Here is a 23,852-nt window from a genome sequence, read left to right on the forward strand (position 1 = left end):
AGTTGCACATCATTGTTTAAAGGGAACTCTAATCTACTTGATTAACCCATTTTTATAAGGAATAAAACATTTTAATATCACTTTTTTGGAACTTTTCTGAGAGATGTTTTATTGACATTAAAAACCATTTTTTTGCTTGATTCTACGAGAATTTCACTCCGGAAACGGTTAAATCTGATGAATACTTTCTTGAAAAGTCCAAATATCACCAAATTTACACGAATCAATAAGTTTTTAAAGCTAAAAATTGACTAAAACTCTGCAAGCGAGAAGACTACACAAGATTCCACCATTCCTCCACGGAGCCGGATATGCACAAAAACGTTTGAATGTGCATCATTGAAGATTTCTCTGTTCCTGCAGCTGCAGGAATCGGGATTTAGCACAGATATTGAGCTTCAGCAGGTGAACAAGCTAAAATTTTCACAAAACATCTTCTTACGGACAGTTTCTTTTCTTTGTCATGCAAAACAACACAATAGTGAGGTTATGTCAAAGATTGTCAAAAACCAGTTGTAAACTGTATGAGCTTATTACAGATGTGATTCTTTCATTGCACATTCAGTTTGTGCAAGCTTGAAAAATATTTTTATATCAAAGAAATGCAAAATTGCTTAATAATTACTCAACTGCAACCTATTTGAGTCAAATTACTTCTTGTTTATCAATTTTACGATTTTTAAGTTTTCCTTTTTAGTGATGGATCAAATCGGTAGATTACAATAGATGTGAATATGAGGGATCGTATCTAAAATGAAGTTTCCTGGAAAATATCTGAAAGAAGCAGTCTTCTATTTGCGATCGATGAATCTGAGTCAAGTTTGTGAATTTTGTTCCACCCACAAAAAGTGTCTGTTCAGCCTAAAAGATTTTTACTTAAATCTGATTCCTAATAACCCTTCTACCCTCTGTGATAGTAGTTTTTCAGAAAAGTGATATTAATTCTGCACAATCGTATGAAATATTGCACAGCAAAATTACAGTTTTTGACCTGTTTTTATTTTTTGCTTCCTGAAACTAGGAAAAAAGGATTAGACTCTCAATTTTTTCAGGAAAGATGGGATTTAAGGTTAGCTATTACAATATAAAGCCATATGTCAGATTCATAAAGGAATATGGGAGAAATATGAAGTGTCCGAAGGTAGCGTATATGCGAACGATCAAAGCCTCCCCCTAGTTGTTGATGAACGTTTAGACAGAATGCACAGTATATTTTTTTATATAAATATTAATCGCAATAATTCGTTATAAATTTAATAGCTGCTTTTCTGAATTTGCTTTCTCCCTGATTAGATTACCTCGCAATATTTCGGTATACTTACTCTCTATTCATGAAGTCTACATACTTCATGCAGTATATTAACAGTAATTAGATAGATAGATAGATATCGGGGGCAGACAGTGGCGTCCATCCATGCACATTCAGCTCTTCTTTTGGCTCCAGCCTCTACCTCAGCAGTAGCCGATTCACCCTCCTTGTGCGTCGCGTCCTCGCCAATCCGTTCGCTGTATCCAGGCCTCCGTTTGGGCCCATTACATATGTAACACGATTTTTGGCACACGGATCTCACATGGTACGTTTGGTAGAGTCGAGTCTCCTGATCAAGTCTGTTCTTGGTTTTGCTCCTATACGTCACAATTTTCTTTAATTATTTTTTTTTGTTTTTGTTGTTTTGTCTCATATTATAAATTATTCGTCCGGTTCTAGTGTACAGAACTTAATAAATGGGCATCCGTTGGAAAGGTAAGTAGTTGTGCTTCAATTTGAAAATTATGTGATATTTTTAAAAAAATCCTTGGGGCAGAAAAATAAAATCTAACTAAAACTTATCAAAAATGACATAAAAAAGCAACTTTTGAAAAATCATATAAACTAAACTAAATTAAATATTAATGTACTCTCTTCAGCACACAATAGATTCCACATTGGACTACATTTTTGCTATAGAAGACATCCTGCTCCGATATCTCTAAATGCCTTATTTTATTTTGATTTTTGTCAGAAAATTTTCCAGAAGAAATTCTACTTTTTTTGGCCAGATTATTACCATGTGGGGGAAGGATGGGCGGGACGTCTTTGGAATATATGGGTGAAATGTCCGCTAGGATCATCTCTTTGTTGAGAAGTCTTTGTTGAGAATCCAATGAGGAAAGTGTGCAGTGAAAAAAGTCCAAAACGCACTAAGTGTAACAAAAACCTTTGTGACAAGATCTTTCCCAATTATTTCCATTACCTGAGGAAGGAGGAAATCCCGTCCGAAACGTCGGTTTGAGAAAGTAAAGGAGAAGAAACCAAAGGTCATTTCCGTGTTTCAATTATCATTAAATGTCCGCTAGGATGGTCTCTAAAACATATTCAAAAAAGAAAAGCATCGATGCTTTTTTTTCTTGAGATATTCCTAAAAGAGTGGTTTCTGGAGGGGAAAGATAGACGTGGGGATGAAATTGAAGTGACATTTGAATTCCTTGGATCAACTTATGGGGGATACTCAGAACATTCCAAGTCGATATCTTCATCACTTTGTTGAGAAAATAAGTTTTTTGGCAAAAATTTGCAATATTTCATTTGTTTTGAAAATGACAAATATCAAAAAAATAAGGCATTTATAGGTATCGGAGCAGAATGTCTTCTATGGCAAAAATGTAGTCCTAAGTGGAACCTATTGTGTGCTGAAGAGAGTACATTAATAGTTAGTTTAGTTTAATTTATATGATTTTTCAAAAGTTGCTTTCTTAGGACATTTTTGTGAAGTTTTAGTTTGATATTTTTTTTCCGCCCCCAAGGATTTTTTGAAAAAATATCACATAATTTTCAAATTGAAGCACAACTTCTTACCTTTCCAACGGATGCTCATTTGTTAAGTTCTGTACATTAGAACCGGAGGAATAATTGATGATTTGAGACAAAACAACAAAAACAAAAAAGTAATTAAAGAAAATTGTGACGTAGGAGGAGCAAAACCAAGAACAGATTCTTGATCAGGAGACTCGACTCTACCAAACGTACCATGTGAGTTCCGTGTGCCAAAAAAATAACTTGTCAATTTGTTACACAGTGTTATGCATCCCCTTTTGTTAACAGTAATTAAATAAACTTTTAATGGTCCTGGAGTGGATTACCTTTTCATCTTATGCAAGATTGCAAATATTGATGAAGAACCGACTCTGCCGAAGACGTAATATTGAATATACCAACAAATTCATAAAACGGATTTCCAAGAAGCCACGAAAAACAAAAATTCTTTTATTACATTCTTCCTCTTTATTTTCCTTCTTATAGTGAAATTATAACATTTACACATTGTTTATCAATTAATTGTAGGAGAGACAACATGTCAGAAATGGCCATATATATACGCAATAAATTAAATTGTCATGAATCATTTAGAAGAGAGAGAGAGAGTAAAAGAGTCCTCTATTTGCACAGTCAAACCCCAATTTTTCACGCAATTTTCCAAATAAATCTCTGTCGTCACTTAGTACATGTTCTTATCTGCAAGTTTGGGCTCTTATCTTCCATTTCCACGACTAGGAAATTACTATAAAAGCTCTCGGGATGCATTGTGTTGGGACGAGTTTACTGTGAAATGAAGAGTATTTTGGTTCTTATTTTCTTGTCCGCTCTTTCCGGGACACGGGCTTTTCTTGGCCCAGATGTTCCTGGAATTTTTCGGGCATCTCAAATTGTGCCAAATGTAATTCCAGTGGCTCCTGAGCATCAACTAGAAGTTATTTATAGTATTTTCAATCGGGTTTCTCTGGGAGAAGAACTCACTCCCACATCTGTGAGGAATCTTCCGAGTGTGGTAAAATGCCTATTTTGCGGAGTGAGACTTACTGGCTTCTACAGCCTCGTGATGATCGATCCTGATGCTCCAAGCCGAGATAATCCCTTTGAGGCAAACTTCTTGCATTTCATGGCAGTCAATATTCCCGGACACCGTTTAGCCTACGGATTGCACATGGGAGAAACTGTGGCTGAATATGTTGGAGCCGGTCCTGCCCAGAGTACTGGCTACCATCGTTACATCTTCCTGCTCTATCATCAACCCAATGGAAGAACTCTTTTCAACGAACCCCGAATTCCCAGCACAAATGCATCCCTGAGACGAAACTTCGCTCTGGATTCCTTCGTAGCCAGGTATGGGCTTGAGTTGGTGGCCGGAAACTTCTTCCAGGCCGCCTATGACTCTTCAGTGCCCGCCTGGAACGACCAATTTGTCGATTAATCACGCTTTTGCGATAGAAATAAAAGCCCAATTTTGCACACAGAACTTCTCAATCACGGTCCGACAATCTTCAGGTGATTCCCTCGAGATTCCCCAGAGATATGATTGTGCGACCAAAAAAATGCGATAAATGGTGTTTACTATGAAAAATTAAATTATACTTCGTTGTGCCGTCTTGGTCTTGTCTTTCTTTTTTTTATCAAGATGTCTCATTGCAATCAGAATGGTTGGTATGGATAGGAAGTTTTCTGTGTCTCAGAAATGTTAACAAAATGCCCAGAAAAACTTAGATTGTATGGATAGATCGATAGATAGATTGTAGATGAGATAGATATTGTAGATATTGGTGTCTGAGGACGAAATGTCCGCCTTGGCCATGTCAAAAACATATCCAAAAATGGAAAGGATCGATGGTTTATTTCTGGAAATATTCCCAAAAGAGTGGTTTCTGGAGGACAAGGAGTGGGATGAGAGGCAAATGCATGTGCTGTTTCGATTCCTTAGATTGACTTTTAGGGACTACTCAGAACAATCAAAGTCGCTAACTTTGTCTCTTTGGCCAGAAAATTGATCAAAAGAAGTTCTGCTCTTCTGAACTGATTATTAGCATGTGCAAGAAGAGGTCGGACGTCTTTGAGATGTATGGATGAAATGTCCCCTAGGACACTCTCTAAAACATATTCAAAAATGAAATGCATCGATGGTCTGGTTCTTGAGATATTCCTAAAAGAGTGATTTCTGGAGGGGAAGGATAGACGTTAAGATGAAATCGAAATGACATTTGGATTCCTTGGATCAACTTATGGGGGGATACTGAGAACATTCCAAGTCAATATCTTCATCAGTTTGCACAGAAAATGGGATAGAAGGATTTCTGTATTTTTTTCCTTGCGTTTAACATTTCAAAATTCTTGCAAAAGTCAATGAATAAAAAAAAGTGAGATGTCCAAAAAAAGTTTCTTCCACAAATTATACCCTTTGAGTTCCTCTAACAAATAGTCCATGTCCGAGAATCGTGGGTCATTCCTGCTCTCAGGAGTAGATGGCCAAAAATGACGTTGTAAAAAATGTCTTCTTCGACATAAATGGTTCTGGATGACCATTGTTTACCCATAGCATATTGCTTATACCAGATTCTAAGAGCTAATGAGCCAAGCTTTCCAACAATAGTTCACTTATTCAATTATATTCATCAGGAGCTGAGATATACCACTCCAAACTTTCGACCTCTTCTACTGACAGAATATATGTGCTCATCTAATATATTACTGATCGGGTACTACGTTCCCAGTGAAATCATTCCAAATTCCAAATTCATTCCCACACGGCCCTTCATGGCAATAAGTTACAGCAATTGCCAAGCATGAAAAGATCACTCCCCACTTCTTCTTGCGTCGTCTGTCCATTTTGGTAATGTTTAACGGTTTTGTGTCATTCCTTCTTGAAATATTCAAAGTTTCTCCATTCTTTCGCTGTTTCGTCTTCAGCTGTATCTTCTTTGAGATGTCCTTACGCTCGCATCTTCTTTTTTTTGATCTCGTCTTCTTTGGTTAACATGAGGCGATCTCGTCTTCAACTTCTGCTTGTAATTTTTCCACAACTTCAGGCTCATATTTTTCGCATTGTATCAGTTTGATCAAATTCTCATCTCCACAGTCATCTTTTTTCGTTAATTCCGTCTTATAAGCTTCATCTTCACACTCGTCGTAGACATCTTTAGCTTCATCAACTAATTTCTCCTTATCACTCTCATATTCGTCACATCGAATCTGCCTAATCCAATTGTCATCATCAAAGATTTCTTCCTTCTTATTTTCCATATTTGGAGTTTCATCTTCATCTTTGTCCTAAACCAACACTTGAAGCATCCTTGAGACGCCCTTTTCTTCATTGATCATTAGTTCACTCTTCTGGAAATCAATTAAAGCTTCATCATGTTGCACAATGCTCAGTGCAAGGTCTTCTTCATTTCCATCACAAGACAAATTTCTCTTCACGCATTGATAGATAAGTCCTTTCTTCGTCAAAAAGTTCAATAATTCGTCGTATTGCACAATTCGTCGTGCAAAATCCTTTTTCTTGCCATTGAAAGGCAAATTTCTCTTTTCACATTCTTTCACAAGTCCATACTTGGTAAGACAAATAACTAATTCCTTAAAGCTTCTCATCTTTCATCATTCGTTCCACAGTTACCGTCTTTCGTGTTCATGCAACTCTTTCGCAGTTACCGTCTTTCGTCTTCTTGTAACCCTTCAGCAGTTGCCGTCTTTCGTCTTCTTGTAACCCTTCAGCAGTTGTCGTTTTTCGTCTTCTTGTAACCCTTCAGCAATTTCCGTCTTTCGTCTTATTGCAACTCTTCCGCAGTTACCGTCTTTCGTCTTCTTGTAACTCTTCAGCAGTTGCCGTCTTTCGTGTTCTTGTAACTCTTCAGCAGTTGCCGTTTTTCGTCTTATTGCAACTCTTCCGCAGTTACCGTCTTTCGTCTTCTTGTAACTCTTCAGCAGTTGCCGTCTTTCGTTGTCTTCGCAATCTTTGTTCTCATTTCTTGTGCTTTTGCAGTCTTTTCATCTATAATTGTTCTTTTCGCGTCTTCTACTTCATACCACGTCTTTTCATTAATTTTTCATCGTTTTTCTCCACTCATTTTATTTATCGACCTCCTCAAAATTCCACGTCTTTTTTTATTTTTGCCAGCAATATTCTACTCCTATTCCGGTTGAGCCCCTATGTAAGATTTGGGAAAGGGGGATATCGAGGGAAAACTCTTTAATTTAATAAATGGTTTAATTCAGTACTATGTAACTTCAGTACGTCTCCTCCCTTGAACAGAACTCTGTCTAATAATATTTGTTCTACTGATCGAGTACTACGTTCCCAGTGAAATCATTCCAAAATCCAAATTCATTCTCACAGTAATATCTTATTGATTGAAATAGCACTGACGTAAGACGTATCTTGAGAATCAAGGAGATAAACTCCCTCGGGGTGCGTCAGGGGTGGTTATCCTTTCAGAACAGGAAAACACGAATGTTTTTGCCAAAGCTTTCGACGCTACAACGCACCTTCATCAGTGGTGAAATCGTGAATGAGTAATATCTTACTCATCGTATTACTCCACTAGAGTGTACTCTTTCTAACACACGTGATTTTCCATTTGAAATTTTGCATACTATATACTTCTCTTTCCGGCTTTTCTTAATATTTTAACGCTCTGTATCGTAGCTTGCATCAAATGCAGACACAAAACAGATGCAGATACGACAACGGCTGATGCAACCGACGATTTGTCTAACCTTGTAAATATTTGGAAATTGAATTTGATGGGTCATAAATGACCTAATAAACTTGAAATTTTGCTGTTTGATTTCAAAGGGAATATTGTTGTTTTCACATTTTCAGTCACTGTCTTATCAAACTTCCCATCCCAATCTACCTCAAACACCTTTCTGATTGCACATACGAGACATTATAGTTCTCGGTTATAAATCAAATTGAAGGAAAATATCACTAAACTCTCGACATTAATTACATTATTTGAGATTTATAAATGCAATGGTAAAAATCATCTTGTGATGACTGAAAAAGAAAAATTGCTGATAGAACCTATTTAAAATGGCGTGTGATTAAAATATAGCACTATATACATAATGTCTTTCTGGCGGTACTGTTTTTTCTGCCTTAAAAATTACATAATACTCCTACTGGTGAGTTGGTGTGTGTCAAAGTTTATCTTCAAATATCATTTGGATTGTTCTTAATCTGGTGTTTTACAATTAATATTGTTTATAAGGTATTATCTATTTTTTTTCATCTTAATTTTTTTTTCCTTTTATATATTTATATAATTACTATAAGAATTTTCTCTTTTATCCTCCCCGTCAAAATTCCTTATTCTCAAGTTATACTCTAAAATAACCCCACAAAATCTACTCTTATTTCTTTTTTTTCTTTTTCTTTTCTCTCTATTTATCCCACACAAATAATCTCTGTCGGTAAAATTGATTCATTTTCATTCAAAAACAAAAATTTCTAATTATGTGTCTTTGTCAAAGATGGTGCTTCTGTTAACACTAGAAAATACTCTGAATGTACGTCTTTTATGCGCTAATTGCTCGTGGATGAGGAGCCTGTAGCGTTTCGTGAAGGATTCCTGGCAGGTGGGACACTGAAAGCGACGCGAATGGCGCCAAAGCGTGTGCAGAATTAGTGATGCCTTCGAGTGAAATGGCATCACAACACATTTATGCTTATATACACAGATCTGGCAGGATTTCTGACGCGAAACCAACCTCGTGAGGTGCTTATCGCGAATCTTTGCAACATTTGTTGTATCCTTTTGGGGTATTTTCCGCGGTTGAGGCTGTTTCCTCTGTCTCTTCTCACCCAAATCCTCAACCACTTTGTTCTCTTGACACTTTCTTACCTGCTGCTCTGTTCCTCGATTCTGACCCACCATTTGCCCCTTTCGGGATCTCTGAGCCCCAAAATGGGCATTGTACATGCCAATAATTTCCCTCATCCACATTTTCTCGTCCCATTTGTCGCATTTGTGAGGAATTAAATTGGTATTTTCCTTGTCATGACATGAACGTCGTCGGTTCTTCTTGCTACCACCATTCTGATAGTGATTTATCGCGGGAGGCGAATTACTCATTGCTCCAGAAGAGTCACATCCTTGCTCACACTGATTAAGAGATTCCTCATTCTCATCCCCACGTGACTCTTCCCATCTCACCTGCTGCTGCTGCATCATGAATTGCTCCATCAGACTGCCAATGATGGCCAGTGATGGTGGAACAATCAATTTATCTCCGCCCCCCGCATTATGAAAATCCTGGGCGACTGAAGCGGTATTTCGACTCAGAGCCGCCATCCTCAATTGTCTGCAAAATCATCAAAGAAGCAATAATCAATAATTATTACTTCTTTAAATAAATATTCTAAATAAAAAAAAGCGTAGTAAGAAACTCAGACGATATTCTCCAGAAAAGGAAAGTAAGGAAAGGCTTTCAAACTACGTACACACTGGCTTAAAGCACTTCGTATTTTTATCCATATTCCTTTAATGAAATTGACCTAGGGTGGAATCACCACTTCTCGCCACGTATATTGAAATCGCAATTTTTCACGATTTATGAAATAAATGAGCCGCAAAGTTACTTGTATTTTTATTGCTGCTACGTATAAAATCGAAAAACACTAATTTTTTGTTTTGAATTTAAATGTTTGAGCATTTTTTAGAGGAATATTTTAAGCAAGTGCATCGAATCCAATTTTTCTTACCAAATATAGTAAGTGTCATGAAACTTTTATCGAACAAAATTTAGTTTTTGAATAAGTAATTTGCCTATTGAACATTTAATTATATTCGGCAAATACATAAAATTTGTATTTAATTAGTTAATATTTCATTTTATATAATTCTTATGTAAAAATGAGCCATGGCGGAAAGTGGTGATATTCAAAAATTGATTCACCACCTGTCGCCATAGCTTTTCAATAGGCGACGCTAACTTCACTTCATAGATTCTTACTTGTCAAATCTACTTTGTTTACTTTCTGAAATAGTCTAATAATTTGATTTATCAAATAAAAGTGAAGAAAAATAATTTAATGTGAGTAATAATAAGTTGATCATGAGGAAAAAGAAATGCTGAATGTATTCTTTGCATATTATTTCTCAAAATGATCGAGTTTGAACTTTTCCAAGTGGGTGGCGAGAAGTGGTTACAGAACTGGCGAAAAGTGGCAAAAAGTAGCAAATTGAGCTCAAAATTCTTCAAGAATTGGGCCTAAGAAACTCATTTCTATCATAAAGAATAAGCAATAAAGTTCAAATTCTATTTGAATTCGGCCATAAAATCAACCAAAAATTTGATATTTTAACTGGCGTGCACGTACGTATGCAAATTCACACGGGTCACTACCACAATAAGTGTTGTTGGATAGGCCCATATTAAACAAAAAAATATTAGATCGATCAGAATTACAGACCACCAACTTATAGGTCCGTCCCTAATTCAATTTCACTCATTGTATGTCCCAAAAACATTTCAATGTCAAATATTCGAAAATCAAAGTTTAACCACTTTGGGGGACCTTATTGTTCAACCGATTTTCTTAAATTTGTTTTTTTTAAAGATATTGAAATATCCCATAGGGGGAAGTGGGGCACCTTTCAAATTTGGATTTTTCACCTATTTTTAAATAAAATTGAGTCATATTATAATGTAATTTGCTTCACAATCTGTTTGTGCATCTAATTTATATCACGATAAGGCTCAATTTTATTTAAAAATATGTGAAAAATACCAATTTCAAAGGTGTTCCACTTCCCCCTACGGCTGAATCGGACTTGCTTAATCGGTAATGAATCAGTAAAGTACCCATTAATGTTATTCCTTTCTTGAATTTACTTTTTTATTTGTCCATATGCTTGTTACTCCATCCTAACGGTGCTATCACACTAGGATTTTTCACGTTTTAATTTTAAATTCAATTGAGCCAATTGAGCATTAAGATTTCTAGAATTTACTTGAAAATTCTCACAGCTAGAACACATTTTGCAAGAAATTTGCTCAATTTTAAATAGTGCCGCGAGATTTTTTGATGGTGAATGACTCCGGAAAATGTGTGATAGTACTTAAAATGTCTTATAAGTCACTTATTTATTATTCAGAAGGATCTCCAAAGCCAGAAAAAAGCTTTGTAGGCAAAGGCTTCATGCAGCGACTCTCATACAGTCTTATTGAAAATCTGTATAAAGTCGTCTCAACTCCTAAATGAAATTTCTTAACATAACAATTTCCTTCGAATGGCTTTGGAGGAACTTAATGAATTACTCCCGATACTTAAGCTTCACTTCATGCAAGTTTATCACTGAAACACTACTTATTCTGTGGGGACACTTCCGATAATCGCCAGTGGAAATTTATTTAAAAATTTATTTATTTAAAAATTGTTCAAATGAAAAAGAAACGACCTTGTATAAAAATATTGTTGAAAATAAATGAAAAACTTTGTAGCCACTGAAGAAGGTCCACATACGGACCGAAAGCTCTGGGCAAGACAGAAAATTTGTTTTTCTTCTTGAGGTGAAATAAATTTCCACTGGCGATTACCGGAAGTGTCCCCACAGAATATTCATTACGCCAGCTCATTATCCAACACTCTACTTATCTTATATTTTCGCCACAAATAATATTAATTACGAGTAAATAAATTTAATAAGAACAATTTTCTTCAAAAGACTACTTGTCTAACTGCAATAAAATTGAAATTAGTGAGCAATTTTAACATTTTAATTTGCTGAATTCAAATTAAATCGAGCAACAACATTTATGCTATTTTAACATATTTAAACAGGTTTGTCTAGACCAAGTATTAATTTTTATTAATAAATAAATGTAGATCTATCAATTCAATTGGTTTTTAGTGGAAAATAACGCATAGGAACTGATCATCTGAAATATAAATTGAACTTACAAATTAAAAAAAAAATCCTAGTGTGATAGCACGGTAAAACATTCATAATGTGTTTTTCTTAAGTGATTTTTTTCATTTCGAAACTTTTTTTTTTAATTTATGAATCAAGTTCACACTCCATAAAGCTCGGATTGCATTTCCACCTCTTTTTCATAAGAATTTAATTAATAAATTCTGAACATTAAAATATGAATTAAACTTTTTTGAAGGGCGATGCCAATATTTTGAGGGATGTGGTCTATTTAATGAACAGAATCATTTTTTGTGAGCCGATTTGACTTACTCTCTTTAGTATTATTAATTAATTCGTAGATTAATTCGCAGATTTTTTTCACAAAATTTGTCATGAAAAACATGTTTGTCAAAAAATTATTAAAATCCTGTTTATGAGAATCGATTTCCGAACCTTTACTTTTGAAGTATTCAAAGCGGCTATTCGATATACATACATAAGATGAGTAGCAACTTTATTGAATCGGTATATAAATCATTTAAAATAGTTTAGGAGAAGACTAAGACGATTTAATTTCGGATAAAATATTTATCGGTTCATAAGCTATTGAAATCGGGTCAGACTTGTCAGATATTCCAAAACCTTTCTAATGAATTCAAATAAGATCTCCTTCGTTTGGCAAATACATTCCTAGAGCCTATTTAATCTTTGACCTTGAAAAATTCTTATTAAGAATGATTCAATGGTATTTTCGTGTATTGACCAAATTATCACCCAGGCAATATCTTAAAGCAATTCCAAAAAAGAACATAATTTTGGAAAGGTAGACGAAAAATGAAGATCATGTTAATGATCCTTGAAGGTCTTATATCTATCTATCTACGCCGATCTAGCCTATCTATTGACGGCCGGACTGACGAACGAATCAAACGAATCAGACGGACGGTTATACAGCGTCAAAAATTGCCTGAAACGCGAAGATGTTGAGGAAAGTAGTCTCCGGGGGATGGAAAAAGGAAATTTGCGGGGCCGGGGGTGAGAAATTGAGAGATTATAACCTGTAACATCGTGAGAAGAAAATCAGAATTATTTATTTACTTACCGGCTGTAGTCCTCTGGGTCACTTCCGTCAGCTTCCATGTACTGAAAGAGGCGCTCGGCCCCTTTCTTTTGATTCGTGGAGTTACTGGAGCTGCGATTTGTGCTCCTCCACTGCTGAATGCCCAAGTCACTCAAGTTCTGGTTGTTGTTGGAACTGTAACCCGATCCAGCGGCTGCTCCTCCGCAGTTGTCCACGCTGGAATTGTGCGTGAGGGAGCTGCAGAGATTGTGTCTTTTAATCAAACTTAAAACTCTCAAAACCTTTGTACTTTGAGTAGGAGTCAGAGCAGATGATGCTAGATTGAAGATAACACATCAAAGATGCATAATGCTCTGAAATTTGGGCTTTATTTTTTAAATTCTTCAATTTTTTATCATCATCTATGCAACAATCTCATCAACTCTGACATCAAACAAAAAAATTATAGAAAGAAACTCAATGAAATATCTTTAAAAAACAAAACTGATAAAAATATGCCGAATTTCGAAATGAAAACGAAAAAAAATCAAAAAAAAAAAATATAGTAAACAAGGTGGAGAATGGGGGAAAAAGAAACAAAGAATCGAAAACAAATCATTTGATCCACAACAAAGTTCTCTCACCAAAATGTATGGCCAGATGCTGTGGAATTGGTATTATTGGTTAATTGAGATGCTGTATTTTGTACGAAAGAGTTGCTAATCGATCTTAAAACTGTACAAGACGCACTTCCACCTCCGGACCGCGCCGGTCTCGAGTCATGGGGACTAAAGGGGTCACAACCAAAGTAAGAGAGACAAACATTGCTCAATTAGAACTATCTTCTTGAATAATAGCTCCCGCGTAAATTGCATTGTCACGCTAAAAATTGAGAAATGGGGACTATAATACTCACTGAACTTCAGTCTGATGGTTCATGAATTGTGCCTGATCGTCTGCGAGGAAATTGCACTTGTTGCAGGCCTTCTTGTTGTGCACCTTGAAGACATGAGTGGCCAGACGTTCGGAACGGGCTGCTTTGTAGTCGCACATGATGCAAACGAAGGGTTTAGTGTGAGTATTTAGGTGACGCTTGAGTCCCCAATTGTCAGCTCCGGTCCAAGGACAGTAGCAGCAGACATATCTTTTGTCACCTTGTTTCTTCTTTGCTGCCTGAGATCCTCCACTGTTGCTGCCTCCGCTGTTGCTAACCTTCTCGCTCTTCATGGGCATCTTCTTTTCCGGCATCTGTGATTCACTGAGGTGCATCTTTTCAGCTGGAGCTTCTGCTTCACTTGATGGATTCTGCGGTAGCATTTCCTGTGGATTCTGACCACCGTTTGTGGCTCCACCCTCAACAGTACTGCCAGTTGATCTCGATCCCAGGAATTCACTATTGAGTCGATCAGAAAAGATCTTACTCACAAGTTCTAATTTATAGAAGAAAGTGCTCATGCTTCGTACGATTCCAAGCTTCATAATGACTTAATTTTTTTACTATGTTTCTCAATAAATGCGAATCATCGCACCCATTTTTTATTAAAAACTAAGGAGAACGTGCCCAGTTTCTAAAATAGGGGAGACTGGGGCAAAAAGTCACAAAATTGTTTGTTCACAATTTTGTTTTTTTTACAAGCTACTCGAGCGCTTCAAAAATTTCTAATTAGCGCAATTTTATAGAAAATTTACCGCTCTACAAATTTGTGAAAGTAATTTTCCTCTATTTTGTAAGGAAATACGTTTATCGAGCCAATTTTTAAAAGGTAATTTTGTGACTATTCTCAAAAATGCTGGGGCAAATAGTACCAGACATTGGGTATTATCATATTTTGATTCGCTTCATTACAGGCTTCCGTAAATTTGAAAAAATACCTAGAGGACATATTTTCATAGAAAATTTATTCATCTACACCTTTGTAAAACACCGTTTTCTCTGCGAGAAAAGTGAGAAAACGAGAAAAGCGCTTTTCAAGCTATTTTAGAAAAAAAAACACACACAAAAGACTGCAAATCTTTTGACCAATGCAAACAACAAACAGCGAGACATGATAATGACGTTTCATTTCGCCATGAGACATCAGAAATTGCTTCGCTTTTTTGTTACTTTTTGCTCTATACCTTTTGTTACTTTTTACCCCAAGTGGCCATTTTTAATAAAAGGGTTTCTGGAGAACATAATCTTTGGAAACTCATAAAATAGACAGCGGTTTCCTATTTAAAGAATCCGAATCATTTACAAAATATTCACCAGTGCATCAATTTTGGAAAATAAGTAGGTAATAATTGTTATCTTCTGCAAGGAAAATATTTCGAAAATAGGGCTAAAAATTTTGATATTTTTTATTTTCTAAATTCCTTGTTCGAATTCTAAGAAACTTACGACATTGAAAAAGGTCTATGGAGGCTATCTATAGAAAAAAATTTGAGCTGCTATCTTTTTTACCTTGGAAGATATTGAATTTTGAATTTTTCGATTTGTGACTTTTTGCCCCAATCTCCCCTACTTATAATCGGCCATAAGTTTCTTGACAAATCTTTGTTCGAGAAACCAGGTGGGAAAAATGAGCTGCTTGTAATCTATAAATGGTATTTGTGTATTTTAAAATTTTTAATTTATTTTATTTCATATCAAAAATAATTGTTTTCCCAAGATAAGATAAGATTTTGCCAGGGGTCAGTTCTCCATTTCGGATATTCCGATGCATCCAGGCCACCAATTGGGCCCCTTATGCTTCCCCACTCCTATTCTATCTTATCCCCCGATAGGGGTAGCCGCTCTATATCACAGCTCTGTGGGCTATCAGTGCCGCTGCTATATCACAGCATCCCTTCTCGGTGTGTGTTTGGGATCAGTGACAGCGAATATTTGTATCGACTGAAGTACCACTTTCACATCGAAACTCGTTCTCGTACCAGCCTCTATTGTTTAGGCAGTTCACTTTTTTGTCAATATGCACCATTGACATTACTATTCATTCATTCACTGGACGAATTCAAAGCCGATATGGCATGAGAAATCTTTTTCTGCTGCCGCTCAGCCACGAACCCACGACCTCGCAGTCACAGAGCCACTGCTCTATCCACTGACCCACTCGAGGTCAAAGTTGAGCATATTTCATCGGCCATAAGTTTCTTGACACATTTTGTAAAACCTACTCAAAATGGCAAAATACGTACAACTAACTTCTTTTTACCCTGTATATTGCCTTTTTAACTGTATATTTCCGAGTCACATTTATTCAGAAACATAGGAAAAATTTAGTCATTATGGACATTATGAAGCCTGGGATCGTACGAAGCATAGGTACTATCCCTTACTACTTCGAATTTATATTGAAGTTCCTTTTTAAATCTACTTTTTTTTTTAAATATTTGTGATTTTTTTAATTAATACTTTTCCGGTGACAATGTGTTAAGATTGGTTAGACTTAGACTCGTTTATTGGTACTACCTTACTTAGGAATTAGAAACATTATTTTATAGTAGGAAAATCAGGGGCCATAGATCAGCCGGAAATTTAGTGTCTTCCAAAATTAAAGCAACTGAAGCTTCTAATTTTTACCATACAGTAAGGTGGGGTAACTGGATCGTTTTCCGAAGAGTGCTACTTAAACGCTTGTTTTTGGACTGATGAAATTCATTTTTACTTCTTCTAAATCCATAGAATTATTCACTGTTTCATTCAGAAACATAATATAAAAAAATATCAAATATATTAAAGATAATTTATAAAATAATGATAATACTGAAATAAGTCAGCACAGCATGCACTAACTGGGTCGCCTTTTCGCTAATTCACTTTTAATTAAACCTTTGGATTTAAAATACTTTATTCACAAGGATAAAACAATAAAAATATTCTCAATCAATCAGCTGTCGTTAGCGAAAATATCACTGCTAGAAAACTTTTAGTGAAGAACTCAGCTGGCACAAGAATGAAATGAGTCGATTACACTCACTTATTTAATGGATAAAAATATTATTTTTGCTTTTTCTTGAATAGGGGGAGGCTTTGAACTTTCGCATACAAAAATGATGTTCAAGTTCAGTGATTTTTTCTGACTACCATGCAAACTGTATGGATTCTCCAACTATGCCAAAAAAATGTCTTACTTATAAGGTTTATAATCCCACCAAACAAAATTCCAGGAAATCCTCAGATTTTCCTCCAGAGGAAAATGAAAATTTAATGGCGATTTATCCGATAGATGAATCAAGTTTCTATTATCGCACACGATTCACGCCATCATTGAACACCCCATTTTCACCGTAAATTTTGCACCGGACACTAAAAGTTGCACATCATTGTTTAAAGGGAACTCTAATCTACTTGATTAAACCATTTTTATATAGAATAAAACATTTTAATATCACTTTTTTGGAACTTTTCTGAGAGATGTTTTATTGACATTAAAAACCATTTTTTTGATTGGTTCTACGAGAATTTCACTCCGGAAACGGTTAAATCTGATGAATACTTTCTTAAAAAGTCCAAATATCACCAAATTTACACGAATCAATAAGTTTTTAAAGCTAAAAATTGACTAAAACTCTGCAAGCGAGAAGACCACACAAGATTCCACCATTCCTCCACGGAGCCGGATATGCACAAAAACGTTTGAATGCGCATCATTGAAGATTTCTCTGTTCCTGCAGCTGCAGGAATCGGGATTTAGCACAGATATTGAGCTTCAGCAGGTGAACAAGCTAAAATTTTCACAAAACAGCTTCTCACGGACAATTTCTTTTCTTTGTCATGCAAAACAACACAATAGTGAGGTTATGTCAAAGATTGTCAAAAACCAGTTGTAAACTGTATGAGCTTATTGCAGATGTGATTCTTTCATTGCACATTCAGTTTGTGCAAGCTTGAAAAATATTTTTATATCAAAGAAATGCAAAATTGCTTAATAATTACTCAACTGCAGCCTATTTGAGTCAAATTACTTCTTGTTTATCAACTTTACGATTTTTAAGTTTTCCTTTTTAGTGGTGGATCAAATCGGTAGATTACAATAGATGTGAATATGAGGGATCGTATCTAAAATGAAGTTTCCTGGAAAATATCTGAAAGAAGCAGTCTTCTATGTGCGATCGATGAATCTGAGTCAAGTTTGTGAATTTTGTTCCACCCACAAAAAGTGCCTGTTCAGCCTAAAAGATTTTTACATAAATCTGATTCCTAATAACCCTTCTACCCTTTGTGATAGTAGTTTTTCAGAAAAGTGATATTAATTCTGCACAATCGTATGAAATATTGCACAGCAAAATTACAGTTTTGGACCTGTTTTTATTTTTTGTTTCCTGAAACTAGGAAAAAAGGATTAGACTCTCAATTTTTTCAGGAAAGATGGGATTTAAGGTTAGCTATTACAATATATAGCCATATGTGAGATTCATAAAGGAATATGGGAGAAATATGAAGTGTCTGAAGGTAGCGTATGTGCGAACGATCAAAGCCTCCCCCTAGTTGTATTATGTTACTGTAGTGGCTATATGACGGAAATAGAAATAAAAATTTTGTTTTAAGTGGATTAGTCATAAACGATCCAGATAGCGAAGCGTTCGGATTAGCACATTTGACTGTAAATTTTTTTTATAAACCTCCTTAAAAATCGTTTTTTTTTAAAGAAATTCGCGTAAGCAAATATTCCTGATGCATTAATAAAAAAAAGAATTGCCTAAACTGATTTGAGGCTTATCTAAGAGGATTAAATAAATAATAAATGGAGAATTTTTACAGACAAATTGTATATTTTTTGTCTTATTTCCTTATATTTAACGAGAAATGCCAGAATTTATTTTCACTGAATTGAAAAGCTCATTCACAAAAATTCTGTCAAAAACAGATTTTTTTTTCATAAAAATGCAGAACATTGCAAATTTTATGTTCCTTTCAGATGAGTTTTAGGCATTGTTATCATCGTGCAATCATTATAAATTTTGCGCGAAATGAACTATAAAATACTTTTTCATTTGGTAATAAAACTCAAAACGATGGCATTTAGTTTCCTGCCCAATGCCCAAATTAAAATTTCACTTGAGAAAAAATGTAGGGGAAGTGCTTATAATTTTGGACAGTCTGCATATTAGCATCGATATCCCAAGTTTGAAGTGCGATATTTTCAATACTAATTGACTTTTCTTGTTACTCTCTTTTCAGAAGGATTGTTTAGAAACTTGGCAAGCTATTTATCATCTCATTTTTACTAAAATTAGTTTTAATACGTTTAAAAATGAATTGATATGTAGAGGTGAATTTGACTCTTATTTTGGACAACTTGATTATTAATTTTTACAACTTGTCTGTAAATTTGGACAGATAATCCGCCTCAACAGGATGCCCATTGTTCTTCATTTTATGAACCAATCTTACCAAGTCCTCTTCCTGGTCATGTAAGGGAAACGTGGAATGTCACAAGACGCCCAGAAACTTTCCATATCATTCATTAAAGTGAGTTGACTTCGGTACTCCAAGTACGTGCGGATTCGCTCATTCCCTGCCCTTTCCGGGAGCCTTTCAAGGCATTTCTCACTGCATCTCTTTCGTAGAGATGATGCTCCTTTGTTTCTCCAGGCATTTGTCCAACCTAGTCATCACAAAAGTTAAAACTTCACGAAATTTCGTGAGAAAAACACCTGTCCAAAATAAGAATCATCACCTCACTGGTGAATGTCTTAAAAAATTTCCCATTTTTCACACGAAAAATATAATTCACAAGGCAAATCTCACTTCAGGTCAAATGTACAAATCATCAGTAACGTGAATCAACACAATACTCAATGAATATTCAATAATATCACTCAAAAACAGGGAACAAACTTTGTTAGTACTTCACCAAAACTAAATAAGACTGAAGTAAGCCACGAAGTTCTGTCATATTTCTCGTAAGCAATTGCTCACACTGAATTTTCAACAAAGCAATTTCAACTCAAATCATATTCAAATTTTAACGTATTTAGTGTTAAAATATTCCAAAAAGAACAAATATTTAAATAGAATTCATTATTCATCAAATATTGGAATAAAAATCCATCATTTTAATCAATTTATTTTTAGTGTCCAATGTTATCCTCAAAGTGTCCAAAATAAGAAACTGGACAAAATTAGAAGCATTTCCCCTACCACGGTATTGTACGGAAAATTCAAACAAATCGCCATGAGTCTTTTACAGAAATGAATTTCTATACAGAGTTGCACTTCAGGTGGGGCATTCAGGTCTCGTGGTTACATCGTGGGGATAACTATGACACTTTTAAGAATTCAGGATTTTGGCTTTTCAGGATTTCGACCCATCCGGGATTATGGCTTTTCCAGGATTTCGCCACATTTGGGATTTTGGCTTTTCAGGACTTAACGTTTCGTGATTTTGGCTTATTTGGGATTTCGATCCATTCAGAATTTTGATTATTTGGGAATTTAACTCATTTGGGATTTTGGCATTTAAGATATTGACGTTTTTGGTGATTTCCGGACTTTCGAGACTTTTCGGGATTTTGACCCATTTGGTATTTTGGCTTTTTGGGATTTTGGCCCCTTTAGGATTTTGACTCTTTGGGTTTTCGATCCATTTGGAAATTTGACCCATTCGGGATTTGGAAATATTTATTTATTTATTCACTTTACAAAAATATCTATAAAGTAAAGATATTGTTTTTTAGATAAATAAAATTAAAAAAAAATATTCATTCATATAAAAATGCTTAAAACAAAATTTTAAGTTTACATAAACAATGATTTCCTACTTTCTTTTCCTACTGTTCCGTCCACCGCCGTCTTAGCGTTGGTGACCAACCTCTAGAGGCAAACGGTGGAAATCCTCTTTCATAGGTTAGGTTGTATAAGCCATTGCAGAAAAATCTGCTATCTGAACTTCTATGGAACTCTCATGATAAAGACCCCATCATTACAAATGATTGAAGGTTTTTTTTTATTAATTTCATTTTGAACTGTACATTAAGAATAGTGGAGGGAAGTTTAGAGACCTAGACGAGGTTCGAAAAGAACACGTTTTGTCTGGGTCTTTGCGAAGGATCAAAATTGAAATTAATTAATTAAATTTAAATAAAATTAAATAAAAGTAAGTTTTAATAAATATTAAAAGAAACGAAAACAAAAAAAAAGAACCATAAGCAAAGGAGCCAAGCCAAAATTCGGAGAGGGAGCCGAGTGAGACCCCAGTGATTTTCGGAATTTCGATCATTCAGGATTTTGGCTCATTCGAGATTTTGGTTTTCGGTATTTATGCGTTCGGGATTACGATCCATTCGGGATTTTGTCTTTTCTGGATTTTGGCCCATTCGGGATCTTTTGGTTTTTCAAAATTTTGGCTATTCAGGATCTGGTTCCCTTTGGGATTTTCGCTTTTAAGGATTTTAGCTTTTCAGGATTTTGACCTGTTCGGGATTTTGGCTTTTTGGGACTTTGATTTTTCAAGACGACCTTGGCATTCAGGATTTTGACTTTCAGAATTTTGATCGAGAGCCATACATGATACGATTGTAGTGCCTATACATATCGATGGCTGCATTCTATACTATTCTAAGTCGACTTAGAATTATATTACTCTGAGAGATATATTGTTCCTGGGACCGAGAGCTACAACTGGAGAAAATTTGGTGTTCATCCGATGTCCGAATGACGAGATATTCGGCTTTTTCAACAAAACTGTACACGCGCAGCATAGGAAATTGCAAAATTTTAATGAATCTCCTAAAAAGTTGTCATTCTAGTATGGAATGGAACCGTTCATATTCTTAGTGCGTGATTTTTTGTAATGCTGTAATGCAATTTAAGTCTATTTTGATGGGAAAACTGTACCTTTTTATTGATAAATAGATATAAATCTTATTATTAGGGGAAACTAGGACACCGCCGATCACGGGGTAGCACCGAACAGTGCGATTTTTTAATTAATATTTAATATTTACGGACAAGACATTTCTACTTTAGAATCAGTGATATGCCCAAATCAGCTTCTTATTATTGTGATTCTTCTACAGGTAAGAGAAGATGGGTCTGTTTTATACATGCATCATGAGTGCATGTATGAAAAAAGTGCTGCATATTTCCGAATAAGTTTTAAAAATAACCTCAGATTCGTGAACTGCCCCAGTCTTTCATAACCTCAAACAATCTCTAGATTTCCATTAAAATAATAAAAAATTATTACAGTGTTCGCTTTGTAATCCGGATGATTGAGAGATAATATGACAGATGTCCGCTTCGTGTTATCCGGATGGATTTTTTGAATTTGTTCAACGTCTCGAAATAAGAATTAGTATTACAGTTTTAAAGAAAATTAAAAAGACATAATTTAGTGAAATCTATGCTATTATACTTCATTTATTAAACAAAAACTTCACAAGATAATTCACTTTCATTGGAGAACAGACATGAATACATAACCTCAAAATTATTTTATATGTAACCGTCGAGAACTCGTCCGAATTACGCCGATCCGGATTAGAGAGTGAGCACTGTATTTTTATAAGTAAATCACTAAAGTATATAAAATTTCCGGCTATAAACTTGTATATATGAATTTAAAGACCCAAAGTTCCAGCAAACCGATTTTCATTTTTCTAAACTCTAATAACAATTACAATAATCTAATTTCTCCTATACCGAAATAGCTAAAATAAACAACAAATTAAGAAGTAGACTATAAAAAATAATTTTTAAAAGAAAAATCAATGGTGCTGGAAATTACTAAGCATAATTAGGGGGATTAATAGACGTCTGAAATCCATTTTCATATTTCTAATTTAAGTTTTTATCTAAATATACAGTAAACTCTCGCTCAATCGGCTCTTTTTCAATCGGGCGACAAATTTCGTTGACAATTTTCACGTTTAATTATGAAGCTAATTTGCTCAAATTCGCTTCATTTTATCGTAATTCTTTATAATTGAGCGCTTTTTGTGGAATTTACAAAGGCTTTCACGCCCAAATTTATCGATAAACCGGATGACATTTTGCCCCAAATGTCCAATTCAGAGAGAGTCTACTGTACATCAGATATTTCACTAAATAAAATAGGTGATTTTCAACAAAAATTTACTAAAAACCAATATTTTGTTTAAAAAAAAAGTTAGTAAAATAAATTTTAGTAAGCAGATAATTAAAATGGGAATAAATAATTTCTATAAACTAATCAATAAATAATGAAATAATTGCATGAATCCTCTTGGTAACTGATTTTTTTCAGGATTTTTTTTTGTTTAAAGATTTTCCTTAAGTTTTGTTGATAACGTTTTTTTTCAATTTTACTCCTCACTGTTTTTTCTTTAACCTTTTATGTTAAGAAAGGGAATTAGGGACTTACCTAATATGCTGTTGTTGTTGTTGCTGCTGCTGATTAAGTGAGGTTCCGCTGATGCTGTAATTGCTTGCCTTTGCTGTACTTCCGCTTGAACTTCCAGATTGACTCTTTCGCGTCTTGTTGATGTCATAATTGAGTTCCCGATGCATCCTCAGGAAGTGCTTTTTCACATGATCCGCCCGATTGAATTGCTTAAGGCAGGCATAGCAATGGAATGGTTTCTCATCTTTGTGGATATTTTCGTGGCGCGTGAACAAATCTCGCCTGTCCGTGGAATAGGGGCAAGATTGGCAATTGTATCGTTTTGTGGTGGATCCTCCTGAAGCATTTCCACCCCTCACTGATGAACTCTGTCCTTTCTGGCCACCACCGCCTGATGCCCCACCCACAGATTCACCTCCACTTGCTCCATCAGCAAAATCCCTACCCTTGTGCTTCGAGGAGGATTTCTGTGTACAATTGTAAGTGGCATTCTTATTGGCATTCCACGGTAAGCACTCATCGGTATTTCCTGGCCATCGTTCATCGTTCACCATGAAGGAATTGTTGCCATTGCGCGATGCCGATGACGAAGATGACTGGAAATTGTGTGAAATGGCACCCGGTGGCGGGAAACCATTTTGCATGAGGGCTGCCAAACCAAAGGCCGTTGTGATGTGATCTTCTGTCTTGAATGTGTTATTAGTCTCCGATGCATTATTTTCATATTCAATTGTCGTGAGCGAGCGATCGGCCATCTGTGCAAAGAAGGGCTAGAGGGACTTTGTTCTAAAGCAAAAAAACATCCATTGCAATTTAAG

General features: G+C 35.3%; 2 protein-coding genes across 7 annotated transcripts in view; one reads left to right on the top strand and one right to left on the bottom strand.

Annotated features, from left to right (window-relative positions):
* Positions 1 to 3,242: 3,242 nt before the first annotated feature.
* LOC129803195 (protein charlatan) overlaps positions 3,243 to 23,852 on the bottom strand; it is a 45,835-nt gene continuing 25,225 nt past the window's right edge. For 3 of the 6 annotated variants that reach the window (XM_055849596.1, XM_055849597.1, XM_055849599.1), the window contains exons 3-7: positions 23,056 to 23,804; positions 13,644 to 14,120; positions 13,372 to 13,515; positions 12,770 to 12,985; positions 3,243 to 9,112 (exon numbers count right to left, since the gene is read on the bottom strand). In XM_055849596.1, the coding sequence (XP_055705571.1) occupies positions 8,263 to 9,112; positions 12,770 to 12,985; positions 13,372 to 13,515; positions 13,644 to 14,120; positions 23,056 to 23,804 (2,436 nt within the window). In that variant the 3' untranslated portion in view covers positions 3,243 to 8,262. The remainder of the gene's footprint in view (positions 9,113 to 12,769; positions 12,986 to 13,371; positions 13,516 to 13,643; positions 14,121 to 23,055; positions 23,805 to 23,852) is intronic. The other 3 variants (XM_055849600.1, XM_055849602.1, XM_055849601.1) reach the window with 3 other exon arrangements.
* On the top strand, positions 3,588 to 4,267 carry LOC129803270 (protein D3-like). Its single transcript, XM_055849720.1, has one exon. The coding sequence runs from the start codon at positions 3,588 to 3,590 to the stop codon at positions 4,227 to 4,229; it is 642 nt and encodes a 213-aa protein (XP_055705695.1). The 3' UTR covers positions 4,230 to 4,267.

Source organism: Phlebotomus papatasi, chromosome 2, assembly GCF_024763615.1.
Source record: "Phlebotomus papatasi isolate M1 chromosome 2, Ppap_2.1, whole genome shotgun sequence".
Classification (NCBI taxonomy): Eukaryota; Metazoa; Arthropoda; class Insecta; order Diptera; family Psychodidae; genus Phlebotomus; species Phlebotomus papatasi.

Bases quoted from the DNA above. Each gene is read 5' to 3' on its own strand.
- LOC129803270 (XM_055849720.1), top strand. From the start codon at position 3,588: ATGAAGAGTATTTTGGTTCTTATTTTCTTGTCCGCTCTTTCCGGGACA.